General features: G+C 48.7%; 1 protein-coding gene across 10 annotated transcripts in view; it reads right to left on the reverse strand.

Annotated features, from left to right (window-relative positions):
- The window catches only part of ACACA (acetyl-CoA carboxylase alpha), a 113536-nt gene that overhangs the window by 77141 nt on the left and 13692 nt on the right, over nucleotides 1–22703 (reverse strand). For 9 of the 10 annotated variants that reach the window (XM_051809371.1, XM_051809368.1, XM_051809370.1 and 6 more), the window contains exons 4-25: nucleotides 18015–18147; nucleotides 17274–17412; nucleotides 16522–16631; nucleotides 15987–16068; nucleotides 15533–15631; nucleotides 14696–14802; nucleotides 13849–13959; nucleotides 13433–13642; nucleotides 12801–12971; nucleotides 11841–12002; nucleotides 11386–11549; nucleotides 10489–10639; nucleotides 9929–10032; nucleotides 9321–9402; nucleotides 8084–8229; nucleotides 7281–7431; nucleotides 5835–5969; nucleotides 5314–5460; nucleotides 4647–4835; nucleotides 3973–4073; nucleotides 3778–3866; nucleotides 1981–2105 (exon numbers count right to left, since the gene is read on the reverse strand). In XM_051809371.1, the coding sequence (XP_051665331.1) occupies nucleotides 1981–2105; nucleotides 3778–3866; nucleotides 3973–4073; nucleotides 4647–4835; nucleotides 5314–5460; nucleotides 5835–5969; nucleotides 7281–7431; nucleotides 8084–8229; nucleotides 9321–9402; nucleotides 9929–10032; nucleotides 10489–10639; nucleotides 11386–11549; nucleotides 11841–12002; nucleotides 12801–12971; nucleotides 13433–13642; nucleotides 13849–13959; nucleotides 14696–14802; nucleotides 15533–15631; nucleotides 15987–16068; nucleotides 16522–16631; nucleotides 17274–17412; nucleotides 18015–18147 (2908 nt within the window). Of the gene's footprint in view, nucleotides 1–1980; nucleotides 2106–3777; nucleotides 3867–3972; nucleotides 4074–4646; nucleotides 4836–5313; nucleotides 5461–5834; nucleotides 5970–7280; nucleotides 7432–8083; nucleotides 8230–9320; nucleotides 9403–9928; nucleotides 10033–10488; nucleotides 10640–11385; nucleotides 11550–11840; nucleotides 12003–12800; nucleotides 12972–13432; nucleotides 13643–13848; nucleotides 13960–14695; nucleotides 14803–15532; nucleotides 15632–15986; nucleotides 16069–16521; nucleotides 16632–17273; nucleotides 17413–18014; nucleotides 18148–21155; nucleotides 21405–22703 lie in introns of those variants that run through there. The other variant, XM_051809369.1, reaches the window with a different exon arrangement.

A 22703-nucleotide genomic window follows, 5' to 3' on the forward strand; every position in this document is an offset into this window, starting at 1 on the left:
CACAGAAACATCTTGGCCACCCATAAAACACCACAACCTCCACCATGGTGACACCAAACACGCCACCGGGTCCCTTGGACGTGAAGAGTCAGGTGGAAGAGGAGTGACCGTCATTTTTTTCACAGCATGCCCTGAAACTCAGGGAAAGCCAGTTGTGCCATGGGTGACCAAAGGCACATTGCCCCTCCTGAGCCCCTGTTCCCACTCCAGAGAAGTCCCTGTGACACCCACGAGGGCAGACCCCGCGGCAAGGCGGCACCGCGCTGGCAGCGGCGGCTCCAGCAGCACTCGGGTCACCCAGGAGGGTTCTTTCACCTCTGCTGTTTCAAATTCCCAGCCAACTGGGACATTGGCCTTTACTTGAGCAGAAATAACTGACAGCAGTGGGAAGAGCGACCACACAGGAAGGGAAAAGGAAAGCTCCTTGAGGCCTCCCCGCGCGCCCCTCACTCCCTCAGACGGCCAAGGCAGGGCCCAGCGAGGCCCTGCCTCCCCGACACGGCCTGTGCAAGGGGCAACGAACCAGGCCAAAAGTTTCGGTCCCATTTTAGCAAGAAACAATCGGGATGACAACAGCAGAATAGAGCCGGGCGCTGGCGCCGCGCTGGCTTCGCCTGCTCCGATTGGCAAAGGCAGCAGCGAAGCCTCAAACCAGCTCTTTGACAAGGGCTAACGCCTCGCCGGCACCCCTGTGTAATTACACACTTGAGTGACTGGACTCTGAAGAAAATTGAAGGCCTGAGCTGAGAACAGCTGCCATTTTCTCTCTCCATCACGCCAGCATGATTACTTGAGAAATGAACAGCCCCGGCTCAAAGCTACTCCAGAATTCTCAGAGGAAATATGGCTCCGTGTTCAAATAATGAGATTCTTAAGGCAAGCGTTACTTACAATCACACCACACACCAAAAAGGGAAAGGGGAGGAAAAGAGGGGAAAAAGGAGAGCCAGAAAGAAAGAATTCCAGGGTCCTTCCATCTTACAAATGAGAATTTAAGAAACCCAGTCTCAGCCTAGGAAAATTATGATACTTCATTTGCTTTGGAGAGTTATTTCGTGGATGGTTACTTAGGATATATTTTTGGCAGTAACAGACCATATTATGTTTGTAAAATAAAAGAAGAAGGAAAATGAGTTTGGGGAAAAAGAAGAGACAGTATTGGAATCAGTCTCTTAAAAAGTAGGATACCCAAATCCAGTCTGTTGGAAATTGTGTTGTAGCAAAATTCATTCTGCCTTGAGGAAGGTGAGCACTCGTTCTGCATCAAAGCATCATGTGAGACAAGGATTTTTGGGGCCATTTTAGAAAACAGCAAAAAGAGACAGGTCTCAATTGGGTTTTTTTAATTTTTTTTTCTGGGAATGTAATTTACTGGGAGTTTTACCCATTAGAGTGGGAATGAAGTTAATGAGGACTGAGAATTTTCATGGAGTAACAAGCCAGAAGAACACAAGAAGGAGATGGTGGCACGAGGATTCCTTGTGTTTCTGAGGTGGAATCTATGTCTGACCAAGAGAAATTCCAGCCCCAGGAGATTCCCATTCCCTCTGTAAGCCCCTGAACAGCCACACACATCCTAAGGGGCAAAGGCCTGATCTGGAGTGACCAACTCTGGGCTGACACTGAGCCCTGCCAGAGTCCTTCGTGCAGCCCAAGGACAGCCAGTCCAAAAGCACCACTGCAGACCCCAGACAAGACTTTCTGGGACTTCCACCCAGGGAGAAGGAATCACTGCCAAACCTGTGAGACCAAACTATGGCTCAGCAAGGAAGAGCCCTCAGGAGCCTCGATACAGGTTGATGCCATTCACTACCCACCACCCACCTCCCTTCCTTAGCAAAGAAGGACCATAAAAACCTTGCTGCTACTACAGAATTACCACCACAAAAAGAAACCACCTGCTTTCCATGGGTTTGAGCTGCCAATGCAGTACCTTTCCAAGCATCCCACACACAGGAAGCAGCAGCAGCAGACACTTACAATGAGCATTGTAACCAGCAGGTTCTTCTTGGTGACCTGGGCGTGTGAGAAGATGTAGTTCAACACCGCGTTCATGTCACTTTTGTTCTCCTCCCGAAGGGTGAAGACACACTTGTCATAGTGACCTGCAAGCAGAAATGCACAATTTTTTCCCCAGTCTTCACACCTCTGTGTCAAGGGATACAAGTTACTGATGTGTCTTTATCTTTCTACGTATATTTTTTAATAATCTCCTTTGCATGGTACCTGAAGGGAGTTGACAAGAAAGATGGAGAGAGACTATTGCCAAGGGCCTGGAGTGATAGGACAGGGGGGAATGGCTTCACACTGCCAGAGAGCAGGGTTAGACTGGATTTTGGGATGAAATTCTTCCCTCTGAAGGTGTGGAGGCTCTGACACAGGCTGCCCAGAACAGCTGTGGCTGCTCCATCCCTGGAAGTGTCCAAGGTCAGGTTGGACAGGGTTTGGAGCAACCTAGGATAGTGGAAGGTGTCCCTGCCTGGGGCAGGGGGTGGAACTGGATGATCTTTAAGGTCCCTTCCAACCTAAACCATTCTATGGTCCACACAATCCATTTTGGGAAGGAAGCATTCCCACCACCACAAACTGCAAATTTTAATTCAAACATCCTACTCTTATTAAACAGCTCCTACACCAAATGCCTCCTTCGTGAGCAATACAGAGAGGAATGGTTGGCTCAGACTTTCATTCAAATGACAACTGGAATGAAATAACAGCAAAAAGCCTTGCACCATCCTCTACTATCAGCAAATTGAAGTGGAAATGAACCTGCAGTAGCATTAGGCTGGTGCAGGTAATGGAGCAGGACAAAAGAAGAGTGGAATCTGAACTACCTGTAAGAGCCAGAGCCTTGGAATTAGCCAGGGCTTCATTGCCATCTTGTGCCTGGATACAGCAGTGCAAGGCATTGATTCCACCTCAGCTTCAGGCTGAGCTCATGGACAGCAAACAGCTTCCTGGCACTTTACAGCAGGTAACTCAGTGACTTTTGGTTTCACTGCACTTGATTTCCTCACCATAGAACTTAACAAAAAGGCAAGACAGAACTAAATTATGTGGTGAATTTAAATAGGTTTTCTGATTCCAGTTTTTCCTGCAGATGTGCAGAAATCAGGAAATACAAATCAAGTTTCCAATGTGAAGATTCTACACGTGGAATAACCAAGTAGGGGAATGCACCAGTGGTGGGTCACTGTTGACAGAGTCAGGGAGGGAAAACTGCTTCACCTCTGATCTGGAACAAGCAGAGACCACACGGAGTGGCTCAGCCTTAGTGAGCTCAGTGAGAGACCAGAAATGGCAACACAACTCATAATTCAGCAAGTCTATCTTTTTACTCCAGGTCATACAAAAGTCCTCAATTAGAGGATCAGGAACTCCTATGGAAGTTATTTGTTTGAAGTTACAAGGAAAAGGAGCATTTCTACACTGAAAAGAGACCAGAATCACATCATGACACAGCAGGATAACCAGAATCATCCCAATGGCACGGGATGTAAAAGAAGAAGGACAAACCACCAGAGGAAAATCAGCAGAACAGACAGATCTGGAGTGGAGTTTGTCATTTGCCTCTTGAACACTCTTACCATGAAAACTCAAAGGGGACAGCAGCTCTTCTACAAAAGCCAGGATCTGACTGCAGATCCTTGAAAACAAGCCTGGGCAGCTCACCCTCACCATGAAGTCAGAGCAAACCGCCTCAAAGGGGCCCATGTGGACTTTCTGGGACCAAGTATGGCTTCAGAAATCAAATCCTTGGTGTGCTCAGACACTCACCGTGCTGGAACTGAGTCTCCACCTTCAGGTACTGACGGAGCAGATCCATCACCACGGCCTTCATGTGGCCCCGGATCCCACTGCGGTACCTGCAGAAACCCAGCACAGAGTGAGCCTGCTTGAACACACAACCCCTGCCTCCCCTGCTGTGGGGAGGAGCTCACATTTTGCAGGACACCCCTGGAAATGGCTCACCTCTGCACGAGCTGCACAATGCTCTGAGTGTTCATGAAGAAAACCTCCCGCTCCGACTTGCGGTTCAGGGTGGCGGCGTGACTGTCCAGGATATTGGCAATCTGCAAGAGAGCAACCACATGACAGTCCCGGTTCTGGATGGGATCATCTGGCTGAAGAGCCAGTAGAGAGTCTGAGAACTTCCAGACACACCAGAGAGAGCTCCAGCAGAGTCCAGTAAAAGCCAAAGCCTTACACTGCTGAGGAAGTTAATGACCTGACAATGACACAAGAGTCAATGCATGATTTATACAGTGGAGAAATCATCCTCCAACATCTCCTGACCTGGTCAGGCCTTCCTTGGCTGCAGTTATTCTTTTTTAAGGTGCAAACTGCACTGCAGCACATGTACCAGGTAAAAAGCAAACAAACAAATGCCCACAAAGCTACTGGTGAGATTAAAGTGTTTCTAAACTGCCTGTTTAAAGCTACACCGAGCAGGGAACACATACCCTTCAGCACAGAGGAAGGAGACAAGCCTTTAAGTTCAAGTGATACAGGCAAGCATCTTTCATCATGAAGATCCCACGTTCCAACACACCTTTCAGGTTCAATTAATCTCCAGGTAATTTAAAGGAACCTTCTGCCCCAACATAAATCAACTTTTGTCCCTCTGTAGAAGTGTGGTTGATCACCTGTTGGCTGGGAAACTGGCAGAGGACTGATGTGATGTTGCTGGCATATTGGGCCATCTCTTTCTTGATGGACTTCTCTACATTGGGTGGGATCCGTCCAGACACACTGGTCATGATGTCCTGAAGTTCCAGCAGAGGCAAAGATGGATCTCTCAGAGTCTTCATCAGTCGCTCCACCCAGCCTTTCACCTACGGAGAGACAAGGCAGTGTAAAGACAAGCATGAAGAAGAGAATAAGCAGCAAGAAGGGAAAAAAGGAAAGGGGACTCTCCCATCTAATGCTGGACATCAGAAGGAATTTCTGGGTGGAGTCCCCATCCCTGAAGTTGTTCGGGATACGACTGCACATGGCACACAGTGCTCTGGTCTGGCTGATAAGGTGGGTCACAGGTTGGTCTCCGTGGTCCTGGAGGTCTTTTCCAACCTAACTGATTCTATGATTCTGCTGTGACTAGACCTCTCCAAGAGAGAAGGACATGGATGCACGAGGTGTGCTTGGACCCTGTGAGATCTTCCTCTCTGGTGAGACTGACCACAAGAAGTCTAAGCAAACCCAGCTGAGCTGGCCACAGCAGGGCACCACTGGTTGTGACAGGCAAATTGGCCAACCCTGCCCTGAGCTGAAAGAATATTGTGCTGTGGCTCTGCAACAAGAAGCACCCAGTACCTTGCTGCTGAAGAAGGGCTCTGGCAGGCAGTACCCATTCATCACGTTGACCAGGTTATCCAGCACGTAATGGAAGATGCGATGGAGTTTCTCCCCTCTGAGTGCTGTGCTCTGGATCTGGGGCAGGGTACCCGTGTGCAGCTCAGCCTGGAAAAACAACAGTGGCACTGACCCCCCCTCTGTGGCATCAGCCAGGGGGGTAATGTCCAGGTACCCTCGACTGGAGCCTCAGATTTAGTTTGGAAGGATTCCCAGAGCAGAAAAGGCACTTGGTTGAGAGACACAAACCCACATTAGTACTGAGGTAAGAAGAGACAACAGGAATGGTAGAATTATCCTGAATCAGAGAGAGAGAGAATAATCTGAGTCCAGTCCTCAACTGAGACAAATGAATGGTGAAGTGACAATTCCAGTACAATGCACAAATGGGAAACTGGTTCACTGGACCATCTCGTACCACTCTCAACATCACTCCCCTATTAAAAACCCCAACAACATCTGTGCTTCCTGCAACTCCTCACCTGCTGAACCCTGCTGGGATCATCCAGCTGGAGCTTGGCAATCACACAGCCTGGGTCCAGGACTGCTCCTGGTCGTTTGACATAGTGGATGCAGCCTGATTCCCCTGCTGATACCGTCATCACCATTTTCATTACCTGCACAAGGAAAACAGGTTACACACTCAGTTTCCATGTGCCCCAAAATGGTTCTAGTCTTGGGAGGCAGTGTCCCACCACAGACAGACCTACATGAGCAGCTTGGCATTCAGGCTTTCCCAAAAGCTTACAAACACACACACTGGGAACAAACCCAAACACTAAGGTGAATGGGAGAACCAAATAATTGGCCACAAATCAGTGCAGCATGAAGCCATCCTCAGGAATGTCACCTGCTCCATGCTGCCAGAACCAACAGGGACCCAGGAAGGTCCCACATTCAGCACAATGAACAAAGCAGACACAATTTACTGCTGCAGCTGCTGCACTCCAAAGGCTCCTCTCAAAAGCTACAGCAACACCTTCACTTTGAGCAGAGGGAACCAGGGTCACCTTCTAGAGCCCTCAGACAGCTCTTCCCAGACAGAAAGGTTTTCTTAGATCAACCATGGAAGCTCCTGCCTTTGGAGCAGAAGGGTTGGGCACAGGGGAACCAGCTTGGTTCTACCCTTACTATGCTCTACCCAACTGGGAGCACTGGGACTGTGTAGGTGGTTCCTTCTCAGTCATGACCCTGTTGCAGTGTAAAAGCACTTACATAAAATAACTGGATCTGTGTCTTGATATTTTTCTCCTACACATTATCCCCAAGTGGTTTAATTGCCCCTCTGTCATCACACACCCTCCCCTCCCTCAAATCTGTTTTGAGCCACACACTCCTACACAACCCCTCGTGCTTTCCTCACCGAGATGCAGAAATTGCTCATCCTCCTCCTCTGGAAGAGTTAAGTAACTTCCAAGGGAGAAGGGAGGAGTGACACTTATTAACTCATCCGATCAACCTGATAAATGATCAGGTAATCAGAGAAGTCTTAGTTTCTTACTTAATCCTGGCACATAACTCTGCTTCTGAGTCTGTGTTAGTACTACAAGTGGAAGGTCTGGGGCTTTTCACTGGACACCTGCTCCTGCTCCTACAATGGTCTTCTTCACCACCACTGAAAAACACGTGGATCCCACTCTCCCTTGGAATCACAGCAAGATGACAACCATGGTCTCACTGCTGAGAAACTCTGCTTAGCACTTGGTGTACAGTCATTAACACTCCAGCTTCAGCTGTTCAGTAGTTTTCTCCCCACTCCATCACTCTCACTGATCCCTGCTTTAGTCCAGGTTATAACACGGACAAAACTTGGAAAGGAAGTGCTGTGAATTATCCCTCGTGCTCAACCCCCAGTTCCAAAGCATTTAACATCCCTCCCCCTCAGCTACTGCCTGGGCAGCCAAGTCAGTTCCTTGAGACTCTTTTACCTCGATTTCTGCAAAGCACTGGCCTGCAAACACGTGTCCCCCATCCTCCACCACGTACTGGATCAGCTTCCCCGCCGAAGGCGAGCGCAGGATGGAGGGGTCGTTCTCCTTCTCAAACACACACGTCTTGTTCCCTATGGTGATGCGGTACCTAGGAAAGAGTGGGACAAATCACTGCCACAGAATTCCCCAGGGAAGGCAGGGGAAGGGGGAAATGCATTCTCTCTTTCCCTACTCTAGTTCAAAATAAAACTAAAGGAAAACACCTACACCAGCTGAGAGGTGGAGATTCTGTAGTATTTCAAGCCCAAAAGTTATCCAACATCTTTGTCCTCCTGACCAATTTGTTAAGTTTCCAGGAACAGAACCAAGCAGGTGGAGCAAAGCTTCACATTCCAGACCTGGGGATTTTCTGGCCTCACTGCTGTGATCCTTGCAGGGAATTTTGAGGGAATGCACTGAAACAGCACATCTTGTCTCTATTTCTAAGGCAGCTGTGGAGTTTCAAGGATTTTAAAGATTTTCATGTTCTGGTTTTTGGTTTTTATAATCCCAAAGGGCATTTTTGAAGAACCAGCAGAGGAACAGGGACTCCACATTGGTGCACATTCAGATCTTCCTTCTAACACTAACCAAGATCTGCTCTCCAGGTGAAGGCAACTTCTCCCTTTAAACTCATCCACAACACATCTAGGAACCTCTTCCTAAGAGAGAATTCCATTCCCAGCTGATCTTTGGGAGGCATAAAGTTACAAGTACACCCAAGTTTGATTTGTATGTAAATGTTAAACGTTAATCTGTACCTGTCCACTTCTTCTTTCATGTAGGTGGTGTAGCTGCTGCCATCATAGGAGAGGAGCAGTCCCCCATCACTCAGCCTGTGCACATCCACTTCCACACAGGAGTTGTTCATGATCACCACGTAGGAATTGGGAGACTGCCGGGTCACCTGCAGGTCCACAGGAATGGCAAATATCCCATGAATTAAACACAGCCTTGAGAGTGCCTTAGTTGCCACAACACACACAGTTTTCCAAGCGCTGCAATAGTAGGAATTAAAGAAGGGGAACAGAGACATTTGTTTTCATGTAAAAAAATTTGGGGTCATAAAGCCAAGCATTTGGCAGTCAGGAGATGCCAGAACTAATGCTGTCCATGAATCTCAATTTAATCCTCTCACACTCAAGGCCTGACTGTGGAGGTTTGATTGTGCAATCATGGATCATTTCGTCACCCTGATCTACAGATGAGTCACGGTCGAGTACTAAAACTGCATAATGGAGGAGAGAATTTGGGGGAAAACAGAGAGACTCTCCCCCAGGGAAAGCAACAAATGCTCTCCCTAGAGAGAGGGATCCTATCACAGTCTCTGCCCCAGAGCTCCTTTCTGAAGCTGGGTAAATGCCTTAAAGAAACTTCAGCTGCTGCTCAGTGCCTCTGTTCCTCATCAGAGGGGTGCCAAGATGAAACCAGGGAGGTGCAGGGGTGCAGAACACTCAGATCTGCAAAAACCAGCGTATGGTCACATCTACAAAAACTTCACCATCCCAAATTTGCCCAAGGAAGCTAATGAAGATTGCACAGGCAACCTTAAGTCTTATATTTCCTAACTTTTGCATGTCTGGTTTCACAATATCAGGTTTTGCACTCAGTAAAGAAAGAGCAACAGTAAAGAAACAAATTGCTACAAATTCTGTCACATTGATGGGTGAAAAATCACATATTCAGAAACATCAACTGAAAGTTTTGGTCAACCTGTAGCAGTTTTGCCTATAACAAAGTAATTTTCACCCTACCCAGAGCATTTCTTGACTCCAAGAGGTTGAAATGTTTACAGAGATACGGGAATGGAAAGATGGGATGGGGTGTTATCATAAGGGAGGTTATACTGATTTCTTCACCCACTGAAGCAGAGAAAATAAACCCTGTTCAGGTGTAATTCCCATAATTACACGTTCTACAAAGACTAAGCCAGAGCAGTACACACAGACATGTCCAACTCCATGGCAGGAGGATGGTTTTCCCCACTGTCCATCATACCTTCAGCACATACTTCTTTCCCTCATAGATGAGTTCCACGTCCACAGTGTTCAGCAGGGTATGAGCAGGCAAGACTTGGCCCCTGGGAAGAGAAGTACAAAACAAAACTGATCTTCCACAAGTCACCAAATGGCTACCAGGGGTCCAAATGGGTTCAAAGATGCATGCAAGGAATTGGGAAACAGCAGCAGAGAAATGGGAGAAGGTTTTTATAGAGTCTCTTCTTAGGAGAGACATTTATCAGTTTGACAACGTGAGCCCATCTCCCCCCAGCTACACAGGCTGGCTTTGCTCTCTTTTCCATTCACCCAGGGGTGATTCAAGATTCCCTAATGCTGCCCTCGCAGCACACAGAGAAAGAACTCCATGTTTCCGAGTCATTTCCTGGAGTTTCTGCCAAAAGTGCCAGAAACCAAACCCATCTGTGCAAACAGCAGGGGATATTTCGGGGAAATGCACAGATACCTGCCAGTTTTCTCAGGCCAGCAGAAAAACAGCTTCTTGGGGCAGTGAACAGTCAGCAAATAACAAGCCCTGAGTATTTCTGGACTGGATTGAACAAAACTTGTAAGTCAGAACTAATTACTAGAGAGCACTTGTGCTTTTACCTTTCCAGGGAGTGCAGGAAGTTGGAGACGCTGTTCCGTAAGCTCACGTCAGCCACGTGCAGAGCCCCACACACCACTCCCAGCATGGTGTCAGGCCTCTCAGCCTGCAAAGAGGGGGCATAGGGCAGAGTCACACCTCCTTCAGCTTCAGCCCAGTCTGGAGACCGGACAAGAATCACCAGTCTCAGCTTTATTTTTGATTCGTGGCCACCGTCTCTTTAAAGTTTAGTTGCTGTAGCAGCCACATAAACTCTGCATAGAGGCAATTACCTCTGTAATTCCTTAAAACTACATCTTTTTCTTCCTGGATCAAATCTTGAGACTCCAAAACACTTGTCTTAATTCCCACATGCACTAAAGGTGCTTTTCTGGCCAACTTTAAGACCAACTTTCCCCAGCAGGCACGACCCGGGGTTTTGATATACATAAGAATTAAGGTCAGTGAAAATTCATTAAGTGGACATTAACCACTCCTAAATCCTCGTGCTTTTGCATCAGCACACAGCAAGCCCTTCCCCTCCTCTTTCCCATCTGTATTCCTGCAAGGAAAGCAGCTGGACCTGCACTTTCTCAGCGATCAGCCGGTCCAGCCAGCCCGTGTCGATGCGGTTCTGCTGGAAGCTCTCCGTTTCCAGCAGCTTGATCAAGTACTCCACAGTGGTTCGGAAGTCCCCTCGGATGGACAGCTCCTTCAAAGCCACCACCATGTTTCTGAAAGGGAAAAGAATCCCTCTTATCTATCCCATGCTAACGGTGATGTGCAAGCTGGCAGCTCCAGACAGCTCCCTGTGAGCTGCTGGCAAAAGCAGCCTGAAGGGAAGAGCAGAGCATGTGCACTGGAGCAAGGCCCTGGATGGCATGTTTGGGAATGAGAGAATATTCTTCATCCTGCTGCCAGTGTGAAGAAGAGCAGTTCAGTGGGATCAGGAGTTCCCCCTGCTATCACCTCACCACCCAGGCACCCCCCATGTGTCAGAGGTGTACAACACACTTGGTCTCCATCTCACCCAGAAGGATTAAAAACATGGAAGACAAGTCTGACAACCCTGTCCTAGGACCAGATACTTTAATATTCCACACCACAAGGGCACTCAATGGTTAACAAACCATCCTAGGGCATCAGCATAACAAGTCAGTAATGTTTTTCCTGTTAGAAGTCTTCACCTGAACACTTCAAAGAGGTTCTTCCAGCAGCAGAGTTGCAAGGTAGGGATGAAACAGGCAGGAAAAAAGGAAAGAAAATTAAGCAAAAAGTGTAGAAATGTAAGTGCAACGTAGTGGAATTGCAAAGCAAGAGGGATGAGAAGCCTGACCATGATGTGGAAAACAAGGTATAGAGAGGGAAACTTCTCTTAAAACTCCTAGAAGTAAGGAGCCTTGTTTTTCCATGGCAGTTTGGATCAAAGAGGACAAAACTAAGCAACTTCCAAGGCTCTACCACATTTCTGACTACTCACGAAATGGCTTCTTCACGATTTTCTCCCCAGGAGAAGCAGTGACCAAACTGAGAATCAGCAAACTCATGGAGCCCTCCTGCAGCAGCAACACTGAAATAGCCCCAGACGTTCTTATTGCTGCGGAAATTCAGCTCCTGAACGGTTCCAGAACTGGGCTTAAATCCCTGTAAAGACAGACAGACATTGCTCTGCATCCTAAGGAAAAAGTAAATAATCCAGAATTAGGGAAGCAATTAGAGTTCTGAAGGCTCTTAGAACACCTCTTAGTGCTGCAACCTGATATACACATAAATAAGTTCTGGCTGTGTCTAACCAGAGCCCAGAGAACCATCAGCCAAGTGAGGTAAGGGAAGAACCTTTTGAATTTGCTGCCAAAATTTTCAGGAGCAGCAGCAGGGATTGACCCAAGGTGTGAAGGGTGTGGTGAGCAGTAACTACAGAATTTAAGCCCTCACCTCATCAGGATTCTCACTGGTGATCCGTGCAGCGATGACATGGCCACGGGGACTGGGGACATGGGCTGAATTCTCAAAATCAATAGTTGTGTCCCCCCATGGAGAAACACCATACATCACCCGGATATCCTTGATCCTGTGGAGGGGGACACCCATGGCAATCTAAGGAGAAAAAGAAATATTAAAAGAAACCACCACTGAGTTTCTCTCCTCGCAGACCTGAACATTCCCATTTCCCAGGACAGTTGAGCTCAGTGTAATATCCACCTTAAGCCCTTCAGTCAGTATTTTCCATTGACTGATTAAAAGGCTCCAGGGAAAGCAGACAGTGCTAGGTCAGCTGAGGATGGGCATTAGGCCTGTTAAAAATACACTGAGGTCCCAGTGAGACAGGAGGGCCCTAAGTGGTTATAGGAAACCGTGGAATTTTGCAACTACAAACTGTGGAGAGAGTAACCTGCAGAACCAGCTGCTGGCTGCATCTTATGGAGTAAAGTCCCACTTATTCTGTTCATTAGTTGGAGGTTTTTTGCTGAAGAGGAAATGTGTGGGAGTCACGTATCACCTACCTGCACATGGGATATAGGCTACATGGGATTGTAGAGCTCTCTAATGTGTCCTTTGTGTTCTCTCCTCTATCAGCACCAAGATCTAGAGATCTGTACCATGTCAGTGTGTGATCCAGCTCTAACCCAGCACCCAGCTGGGCTCAGACAAGAGCCCTCCCCCCTTGTTTCACTAAGCCTTCAGCAGAACAGGTTTTTCATGCTCAGGCCTCTTCCAGGTACCACTGATCAAACACTTCTGAAAGCCTCCAAGAGCACAGGACCTGTCCCTGGCCCACCTGAAGCACAGGACCTGCCCCTGGCTCACCTGGAGCACAGGACCTGCCCCTGGCTCACCTGGAGCACAGGACCTGCCCCTGGCTCACCTGGAGCACAGGACCTGCCCCTGGCTCACCTGGAGCTGTGCTGCAGGCAGGTTGACATCAGCCACCATCTCTGTGCAGGGATGCTCCACTTGCAGGCGGGGGTTGAGCTCCAGGAAGTAGAAGCTGCCATCCTGGCTGTACAGGTACTCCACAGTGCCTGCACTCACGTATCCCACCATTTTGGCAAGCTTCACAGCACACTAGGACACGGGGAAAAAACAGGATTTCACTTCCAGGCCTCGTGCTCAGTTACCTGCACCCTGTCCATCCACCCCATCCACTTCAGAACTTTGCTGGCGTTCTGAAACACCCCAAAGCTTGTACCAGGCCTGAGACCTGCACTCAGCACTAGACAATTCACACAACTCCTGCAGCTTGCTTTTAATGTGATAACACACATTTAAACCACACTTCTCTCCCATTTTGGGGGTGCAAACATCTTTGAAGGGAGCTCTGCTGCTGTCTGTGAGGACATGGGACCCTGTCAGCGTGGAAAGGTGAGTGGCTGCCCACACCAAGCAGTTTAAGACACACAACTCCACGTCACTCTTTTAAAAAAGATTCAACAGCGCACAAGTCTAGTGACGTAAAATAAAAGCAAGAAGTCCTGCCTGTTTCTGGAGCCCGACCAGGAGAAGGGAACCTGCAGAGCCACCCTCACCTGCTCCATGTGCTCAAACACTGTGGAAGTTGCAATAGAGGCAGGAGCCTCCTCGATGATCTTCTGGTGCCTACGCTGCACGGAGCAGTCCCGGCCGAAGAGGGAGATGGCATTGCCATACTGGTCTGCCAGGATCTGCACCTCCAGGTGCCTGGACTGCTTGGCCAGTCTCATCACAAAGATGGGAGAGCCCGGCACTTCAGTCTGGACCTACAGCAGAGACACAAGGAACAGGCAGAGCACCTCTGGTAAACACCCATCTCGGTCACAACCAGCCCAAGGGCGTTTCTGGAGCGAGGAACATCCATGTTACTTCCCCTGGGCCACCCAAAGCTCAGTCATTTGCTACAGTGGCCTCAGAATCATCCAACCTGAACATTTAGAACAAGGCAGCACAAACCAAGAGGAAAAGTTACCTGTCTGAACAGATTGGGGAAGTCATCTGCATTGTTAACTTTCCTGATTCCTTTTCCTCCTCCTCCTTCAGAAGCCTTGATCATCACAGGGTAGCCAACCTCCTCAGCAGCCTGGCCAAGATGGGCAGAAAAAGAGGGGTAAGTATAAAAAGGCAGCAGAATCAAGTTGAAAAGATCATTATTTCCCTGTTGATTCGCATCCAAGCTTCCACATCTGACTCTATTTAGCAACCAGTGGGATAGAAACCAAACATCCCAGTTTGAGAGGGTGTCTATAGTTGGAAAAATCAGCAGGGATTTTGTGACTACAGAGAACTCTGGCCTCTCAAAGTGATCACAAAATCTTTTGTCAGTGCTTCAGTGCCACTAAATTTACAAACTGACTGGATTTTGTACAATACAGAAAATCAGTAAGCTAGGTAAAACAGAAAAAAATCATATATTCCACCCCCTCTCTTCCCAAAAGAAAACTCCACATCCTGTATTGTGCCAGGAATATTTCTTATTCTAGAAATCTTCCTCAAGGAAGGATGAAATCAAGTGTGAGGTCGTGGATCTTTATTAAAAACACCTTCTTCCTGTATTAAACAAGAGCTAGAAGAGAGCCTTTAATGAAACACAGCCTTGGTCCCAGATTTTGCCTCTTTCTGCTAATTCTCACCTAATTCTGCAGGCTGGGCCCATAGATGTGTGAAAGATCACTTCCTAGCTTCCAAGCCCCAGCTCTGAGGCTGCAGCCTCGTCCCACAGTTTGCACTCCCAACAGAAGCAAATCCAGCCTCTGGGTCACCCCAGGTGTGCAGGCACAGCCCCTCAGACACCCCCAGAACACCCCCAGGACACCCACCCGCAGCCCGTCGTCCGCGTCCTTCACGTAGCCCTTCTCGTAGAGCTCCTGGGGAACGCTCAGGATGCGCTTCTGGAGGTCGTTTTCCTGCCAGTCCACTCGGAGACCTGAAAGACAAACACCACCCTCCTGGCTCCCCGTGCTGCAGGGCTCAGAGAGAACCCACGTGTGGGACACGGGGGACACGAACAGCAGCGACAGCTCCACGAGGAGCCAGGCTGGAAGCACCCAAAAAAGGGAGAATGTGGAAGGTAAACAGACATTCCTCATTTCTGGGGAGCAGATCTTTTCATCCAACACATTACATCCCCCCTCCATCTACCTGTGAGAAGCAGGTTGTTATTTACAGTGTTTTGAAAGGCCAGAGAGCTTCCACAGAAGCAGAGTATGGGCTGTGGGCTCCAAAACTGCACATAGTCATGGAATGGTTTGGGTTGGAAGGGACTTTAAGATCATCTCTTTCCAACTCCCTGCCATGAGCAGGGACACCTTCCACTAGACCAGGTTGCTCTAAGCCCTGGGTGTATCAGGTGAGCCCATGAGCATAAGCTGTACTCTAAGAAACAACCTTTTCCGTATTTCCTCACCTCTCCAAATCCCTCCTACCTGTCCTCCCCTGCACGCTGCCAATTCCTCCTACCACCCTCCATGCTCACTCCACCACTGATGTAACTGCTTCCAAGTGTGGTGGGCAAATACCCCTAACTTGAAACCCTGAACAGATAGAACATCCCTAGGGACACATTTCTGAGCACAGAGCTCCTTAAAAATTAGACACGTTGAAGGGGAAAAAAAATTAGGATGATCTTGATAAGCACTGGGCAAATTCCTTCTTACCACTGCCACTCCAAGGAAGGGTCGGAATGCCGGCGGTCTGAGCCACGATGGAAGAAGCAATTTTATCTCCTAAGGCCCACATGGCTTGGCTTGGAGGACCTGCAAAGAGCAAAGACAATGCATGAGAGAGACATGAGCAAAATCAAACATGAGGGAAACGTCCAGAAGTCTAATTTAGGTAAAACTCCACTCTTCCCATAAAACTGAACCCTCTTTAAAATGAGAACAGGGACATTCAGGAAATCTTTTCTGATTTCTTATCTCAATATTCAAAGATATGCCGCAGAACTTGCCCCTTCTTCCATACAAGGACCACTGTAAAGAACAGATCATCCATCTTGCCCTTGCAAACCATTCCTCAGGGCTCTCTTTTACACTCAGGATTTTCTAATTCACTAAATCTGCCCATCTTAAAGTAAGGACCAGACATCAGACCAGCAGTGTATCTCCTCACCCATGAAAGCAATCCCGTTTTTGTGCAGGAGTTCTGGCAGTTTAGGGTTCTCAGATGCATGGCCCCAGCCAGCCCACACAGCCTGCAGGAGAAAACAGCATAATTCACCCTTTGTTGGAGGAAAACAAGCAAGTGAGCAGAAACAGAAGCACTTCAGGTCGTTTTTTTCCTCACTGAAAACACCCTCAGAACATTCAAAAGCCAGACCAGCTCCTGAACTACACGGTGTGTTTAGTTTAAAGGCTGTCTTGTATACTGTAGGCAAGTCCAAGCAGGCTGCTGCAGCAACCTGCTGAGGAGGAACTGGGTGCAGGAAAGGGAAAGGGTGAAGGGAACCTCCCATCTCCTGCAGATATTCCTACTGGGAGATCACTGCACTGCAACATGCATTGCCTTTGGGTGCTGATTGAAATTACAGGTTTGTAATTTCAATTTCTTTGTCCTGCCTTGTTCACCAGATACCACTTGTTACTGAAGGAGAGAAGATTGCTCGGTGTTGCCTCCTGTTCTGGAAATTATCTGTGACACTTCTCACCTGCACTGGAATCCTCTTGGCAATGTCAAGGATGAGTTCCACGTTTGCATAGTTGTTGTTGTTGGGTCCCCCTGGAACGGGCACGTAGTGATCTGCCATTTTAATATACTCTGCAACACAAAGTAGGTCTCATTTAGGTTGCAAATCTAACAACAGTACTTGGTCTAAAACTCCCTAAAATCTACAGTTATGGAAGTATCACAGAGTCACAGAATCATTGAGGTTGGAAAAGCCCTCCCAGACCATGGAGTCCAACCTGTGACCATCCCCACCTTGTCCCCAGCCCAGAGCCAGTCAGAGTGCCACAGTCAGTCCTGCCTTGGACACCTCTGGGGCTGGGGACTCCACCACCTCCCTGGGCAGCCCCTGCCAAGGCCTGGCCACCCTTTCCATGAAGAAATTCCTTCTGATGTCCAACCTGACTCTGCCCTGGCACAGCTGGAGGCCATTCCCTCTCCTCCTGTCCCTTGTTCCCTGGGAGCAGAGCCCGACCCCCCCCGGTTCCCCCCTTCTGTTAGGGAGTTGCAGAGCCAGAAGGTCCCCCCTGAGCCTCCTTTCCTCCAGGCTGAGCCCCCCCAGCTCCCTCAGCTGCTCCTCATAGGACCGACTCTAAAAAGTACTTCTCTCCTCCAGACACCCCTGTTACTGTCAGAACATGACGTAGTGGACACGCATTCCACCCTTGCATCCCTCTGGACACGCAGGTGAGTGCCAGGAGAAGGCTGTGCACCTTCCCCAGGTTTACAACCCACCTGCATTGGCCTTCAGGTCCTCAGGAGTCACCATGACAACAAATCTGATGGCCCTTTCATTCCTGAACATCTCGTAGGACCAGCGCCGGATGGACCTCATGCACTTCACTGCTGCAATGCCATTATTTGCTATCAGCACCTGAGGGGATTAGAAGCTGGGATGAAACAGAGCCTAAATGGCACAAAACACTAAACAATTATGCAAACAGGTTTTTCCTCTGCAGACTTTTTTGCCCAGTTTGGGGCTGTGCAGTTTCCTTGGCCAGCATCCAGTTCGTGGCCCAGCAGTTAATTCAGAAGCCAGCTCTTGATCCTCCATAAAATTTGAATGTATTATGTTTTGGTTGGACTAAAGAGCAGAAGGGCACAGAGAACAGGTAAAACAAGTGGCTAAAACTTCCAATAGCTGACAGAAATCTCATCCATCAAATTATGTATTTTTAAATATATTTTTTAGTCTTTTTCCAGTCTACCTTTGTTATGACTGTCTATAAAACCTCCTGGATCAGCAGAAGTGCTCTGGCTAACTCATATTTCTCTTCCTCTCACATTCAGCTAAAAGAATGAGATATTTATTTATCATATATAAAAGAGAAAGGAAACACAATGATTCCAGGCAGAAGTACAACTTCCAAACTCAGGAATATTAATAATTTGATACTTACAGCCTTAGAGAGAGAGAAGTCACAGCTCAGGAGAGGGGAACAAAATGCAATATGCTAAAAGGGGTCAGCAACTTGCCTTTTCAATAACTTTATTTCCTCCAAACCGAGTGACAAATTCTGCTGGAGAAGCAACAGTGAAATCCCTCTGCACATCAACCTTCTTCCTGTCCCGGCCCTGCTTGACAAGGTGCAAACCAGACATGCTGGGCCTGAGCAAATTGTGGGAGACAGAAACAACTCATCAGTGCAGAAGATACGGGAATATTTTGTAAAGTTCCCCTTGACCACATTCCCCAAGCAGAGGAGCAGAATCCCTCCTTGCCTCCAGACCCCCATGGCCTGCTCCTCAGTTTTACAGGATGGCTCTTCTTCAGTTCTCCCAAAAATCCAGGTTATCTGGAGAAATTCCAGCTGTGCCAATATATGAATAGGTCAAAATATGTTCACCATATGTTGTTGCCCAACACAGAACAACAGTGTTCCACCAGCCTGCTTTCAATCCATCTAGGGAAGCTGGGAAACAACCACAGTGATTTCTGGCTTTGGCAAAACAAGCTACAAAGATCAGCCTCTGTAAGGAAATCCTCTTGGGGAAGAACAGCAAATACATCTCCAGGTGGAAACAAGACTGGCTATGGAAATCATTTTCCAAGAGTTTTCCACTCTCCAGTCTTTAACATCTTCCTCAAAAGCTCTGAGAGCCAGAGGACAAATTAATCACGTTACTTCTACTACACACAGAGAAAGCCAGTTTTGTGTCTGCCAAGACCAGCCCCGTGTCCTGCCACCGCCTTTGTGTGGGAATGGCACAGTCACTTCCCGTTCTTCTGCTTCAGCTTCCACAGCAACAACAGGGATAAGTCACCCTTTGGCTTTGATTTGGTGAGGTTGAAAAAGCTGAAACTGTGAGAGGAGACACAACAGAAAAGCCAAAACCTGCTCTTCACACCGTGTGTCTGCAGGGAGCAGCATGAGGGGGAAATAACGAGACACTTTTTATCTCACAGGCCCTGAAGTGTTACCTCCCAGATCACCCTATGGTTTACTGATCTTTTACTGTATTTCCTGTGCTTTTCCTAACGCCCCTGCCACCAGCAGGATCACAGAACCCTTCTGCAGGAATGAGCATTGGGAAGGTGTTCAAAAATCAAACCAGAGCTTTGGAAAGACACAACAGCACCCAAAGGGTTGGCGCCACTGGAGGGGCGGGCACTGGCACCATCTGTGCCCAGGAGCCACAGGGAGCCCACAGGAACCTCTGGCCTAATCAGCTGCTGAGGAGCTGCTCCCATTGAGCAATTCCACTGGGAAATGGGATAGGATTCAGCAGAAAGCAGCTGGAATGGCTGGGGGAGGGCACGAAGGGGAAACCAACCCAAAGAGAAGTCAAGGCACGTACAACATCTTCTACCAACACAGCCACCAAGGCCAGGTAGCCCAAGAGCTGTACCTGGAAGTTCCCTGCCCCAGGTGAGGGCTGGAGCATCCCAGCTGGAATGAGCTGCTGTTAGAGGGGCCTGGCCACATCCTGACAGGAGAGACATGTATTCCCCCTCACATTCCCTCACAAATACATTATGGCCTGTGAAGATTTGTCCATGTGGAACACAGACCCTCCTGAACCCTTCACCAGGAGCACAGTAACACCACAGACCAGCACCTTGATAAAACAATCTGCTGGTGAAAAAAAACCCTGACCAAACTGTTCCAGACTGTCCTAGAAGGAAAAACAACCCTCCAGGTAAGGCAAGATCAGTGCCCAGAGCTGACCATAAAGACATGCTTATCTACCACACTCAGGGTGGAGGATCCTTCCCCCCACTCCACCTTCACACACACCATCTCCTGGGGGTGGGACATCCTGCTGTGCACAGCCCTGACGTCGTGAGGACTTCCAGAACAGCATGGAAGCACATTTGCAGCACTTGAAATTCAAGCTTTCTCTCCCACACGTGAGATGCTCCCACAACAAATGGCTGGTGGAGAGCTTCAAGTTATAGCCTTGGAACGTTGAGCTTGACTGGGACATGCAAACGTGTTCCAAGCACAGTGGAAGGGAATTTAAAGCAATCCATGAAGCCAAGAGTGGGAGAAGTGAAGGTAACAGGAAAACCAGAACAAAAGGATGATTTTAGAGCCTGCAAAAAACCAGATGTCTGTCTCCCAGTGACATTCTGGGACACATAAATGGCTTTACTAGGTCAGACCAACTACATCCAGTCTAGTAACTTATCTCAGAGAAGAGCAGGTAGCTGATACTCAGAGAAAGGCAAAGAACAAGCTCTATGTGCACAGGTTCATCCCCTTGTACTTTCCCTCCTTCCAGTAAGCTGCACTTCCAGACATGGTCACTGAACCTAGAATGTGTTCCTGTGAGCAAAAGTTCACACACTCCTGTCAATCTCAGGAGTCCACAGGCAAGAAAAAGAGGAAATGTGTAGTTAAGGTTGAATTTCTACTAAAGTTGTGTATTTAGGGGGTCAGAGTCTTCATGGCAAGGAAGGAGCACAGTCTCACAAGAGTGAGACAGGTTTATTCATTGCAGGGTTATTGAGAGTAGTCCCAACAAAAACAGAAAAAAGGTAAAAATCCTGAGGTCAGAACTTCAGAACATGTTTAGATATGAACTGTCCTGCCAACCTGAAATTACTACACACAAAGACACTGCCACAGGTACAGTGTCAACAGAGCCACAGGTTCAGCACCCAGAATAGTGCACAAACACTTGTTTATAAGCAGGTACAGCTCAGTTTAACTTGTGAGCATACCAAAAACATCAAGTTTACTTATTAATAACCACAGGCTGCACACTGTAACCAAAACAGAAGAGTTTTGTTTGGTTTTTTTTTGCTGGGTAAGATGAGGTAGAAGCTGGGCAGCAAGGAAGAAACACACTGAGCTCTGAACAAAACAGAGTAAATGCTGAGTTAGTGACTGGCAACCCTATTAATCACCTGGCCACAACTGCAGCGTTCTGTGATGGAGGAATTTCCAAAGTGTTCACCCCTCCTTCAGAATTTACAGGGGTTAGAAGTCGTGCAGCATCTTAAACTTTTCTAACCCAGAGTCCCCAGCTGGAACACATCTGGCATCTCCATTACACACTGCATGCACAGCACTGCGAGCTTCCAGAGGACAAAACGAACACCAAAACCTCAGGAAGCATTTCCAGGACAGAGCCCAGCTACGAGGAAACGATCAGATCAGTCATTCTTACCTCTGCAGCATGTGATACCTCATCTCCTGACTCTGCTCTGCAGAATCCTCCATGCTGCCTCAGCGCAGCAATTAACAGATTTCAGGGCTCGCTTACGCCTCGTCTAACGAAGCTGCAGCTATTTTACTGCTGCCAATTCTGCAGCTCCGAGCCCAGCAGGGAAAAAGCTGCCAAGAGCCTCCTGCCCTGGCGTGGCTCCTCCTCGGAGCAGCGGCACTTCCCCGATTGCTTCAATCCCGTAACCTCTGTCCCCTTGGCTTCCACCAGCCCCGAGTGCCCCTTCCCGTGACGCAGCAGGCACGGAGGGGACCGGCCTCCCCGGCGTCACTGGCAGGGAAGCAGCTGATCAGGAAAGAGAGAAAATGATCTACAGGTTATGTAAGGAGGTTTAAACGCGCGGCACCCGCACGCGGGGCTGCTCCGGGCCACGCTCCCAAAAGGGGGGTCACGATCCCAAAAGGGGGTCATGATCCCAAAAGGGGGGGGTCACGATCCCAAAAGGGGGTCATGATCCCAAAAGGGGGGGTCATGATCCCAAAGGGGGGTCACGATCCCAAAAACAGGGGCTGCGCAGCCTCCCATCCCTCTGTCAGCATCCACAAGGACTCTGCTCCAGAGGCAGGGGAGCACATCCTCAGCAGCGGTTTTGGGGTGGTTTTGGGAGGATTCGGGGGGGGGTTGGGGTGGTTTGGGGGGTTGAGATGGTTTGGGGGGGGGTTGGGGTGTTTTGGGGGGGATCGGGGGATTTTGGGTGGGTTTTCGGGGGGCTTTGGTGGTTTTCTGGTGGGTTTGGGGGATTTTTTGGGGGGGTTGAGGGAGTTCTGCAAGGTGAATCTGCCCCGAGAGTTCGGGCAGCGTGTGTGGGATCTGAGGCTGGGTTTCCAGGAGGGGTGGGGAGGTGGCAGGGAAAGCGTTTCCAGGGCTGCAGACAGGAATGTCACAGGCACACAGACACGGTGGGGAGGCTGCCAGGAGAGGACACATCACACTGGGCACCAGCCTGAAAGCTGGGAGACCCTGGACATGTCACTTGTGTTTTCTGAGCCTGTTTCCCACCTATAAAACGGAGACGAGATCACTCCAAGTGCTGGGAGAATAAACATCCTCACAAGCAAAGTGCTACAGCACAGCAGGGTCAAAAAACATCACTGGAGGAAGGAAGAATGTTTACTCAGTATCACAGAATCATGGAATATCCTGAGCTGGAAGGGACCCACAGGGATCACCAAAGTCCAACTCCCAGCCCTGCACAGGAATATCAAGCACAGACAAAGACATAAATTGCAAATTTTGGGGGTAGGGACAAGCAAAGGCAATGACTGCAGGAGTGCCTTGATGATCAAACCTGGACTGAAACGAGGCACAGCAGCTGGAAATTTTTAAATGTCAGGACACTTGGGTCTGTCCTGGTGTAGGGCCACAGCCAGGCAGCACAGCTTTGATCTGGTGCACACACATCCCAAAAGCCTGAGCAAAACACAGTCACCCAGGAGGGAATCACTCAAAAAAGGAACAAATACCCAGGGACAAAGTGTCACATTAACCTGG

This window comes from Manacus candei, unplaced genomic scaffold, assembly GCF_025592945.1.
Source record: "Manacus candei isolate 608988 ecotype Guabito, Panama unplaced genomic scaffold, ASM2559294v1 h1tg000076l, whole genome shotgun sequence".
Classification (NCBI taxonomy): Eukaryota; Metazoa; Chordata; class Aves; order Passeriformes; family Pipridae; genus Manacus; species Manacus candei.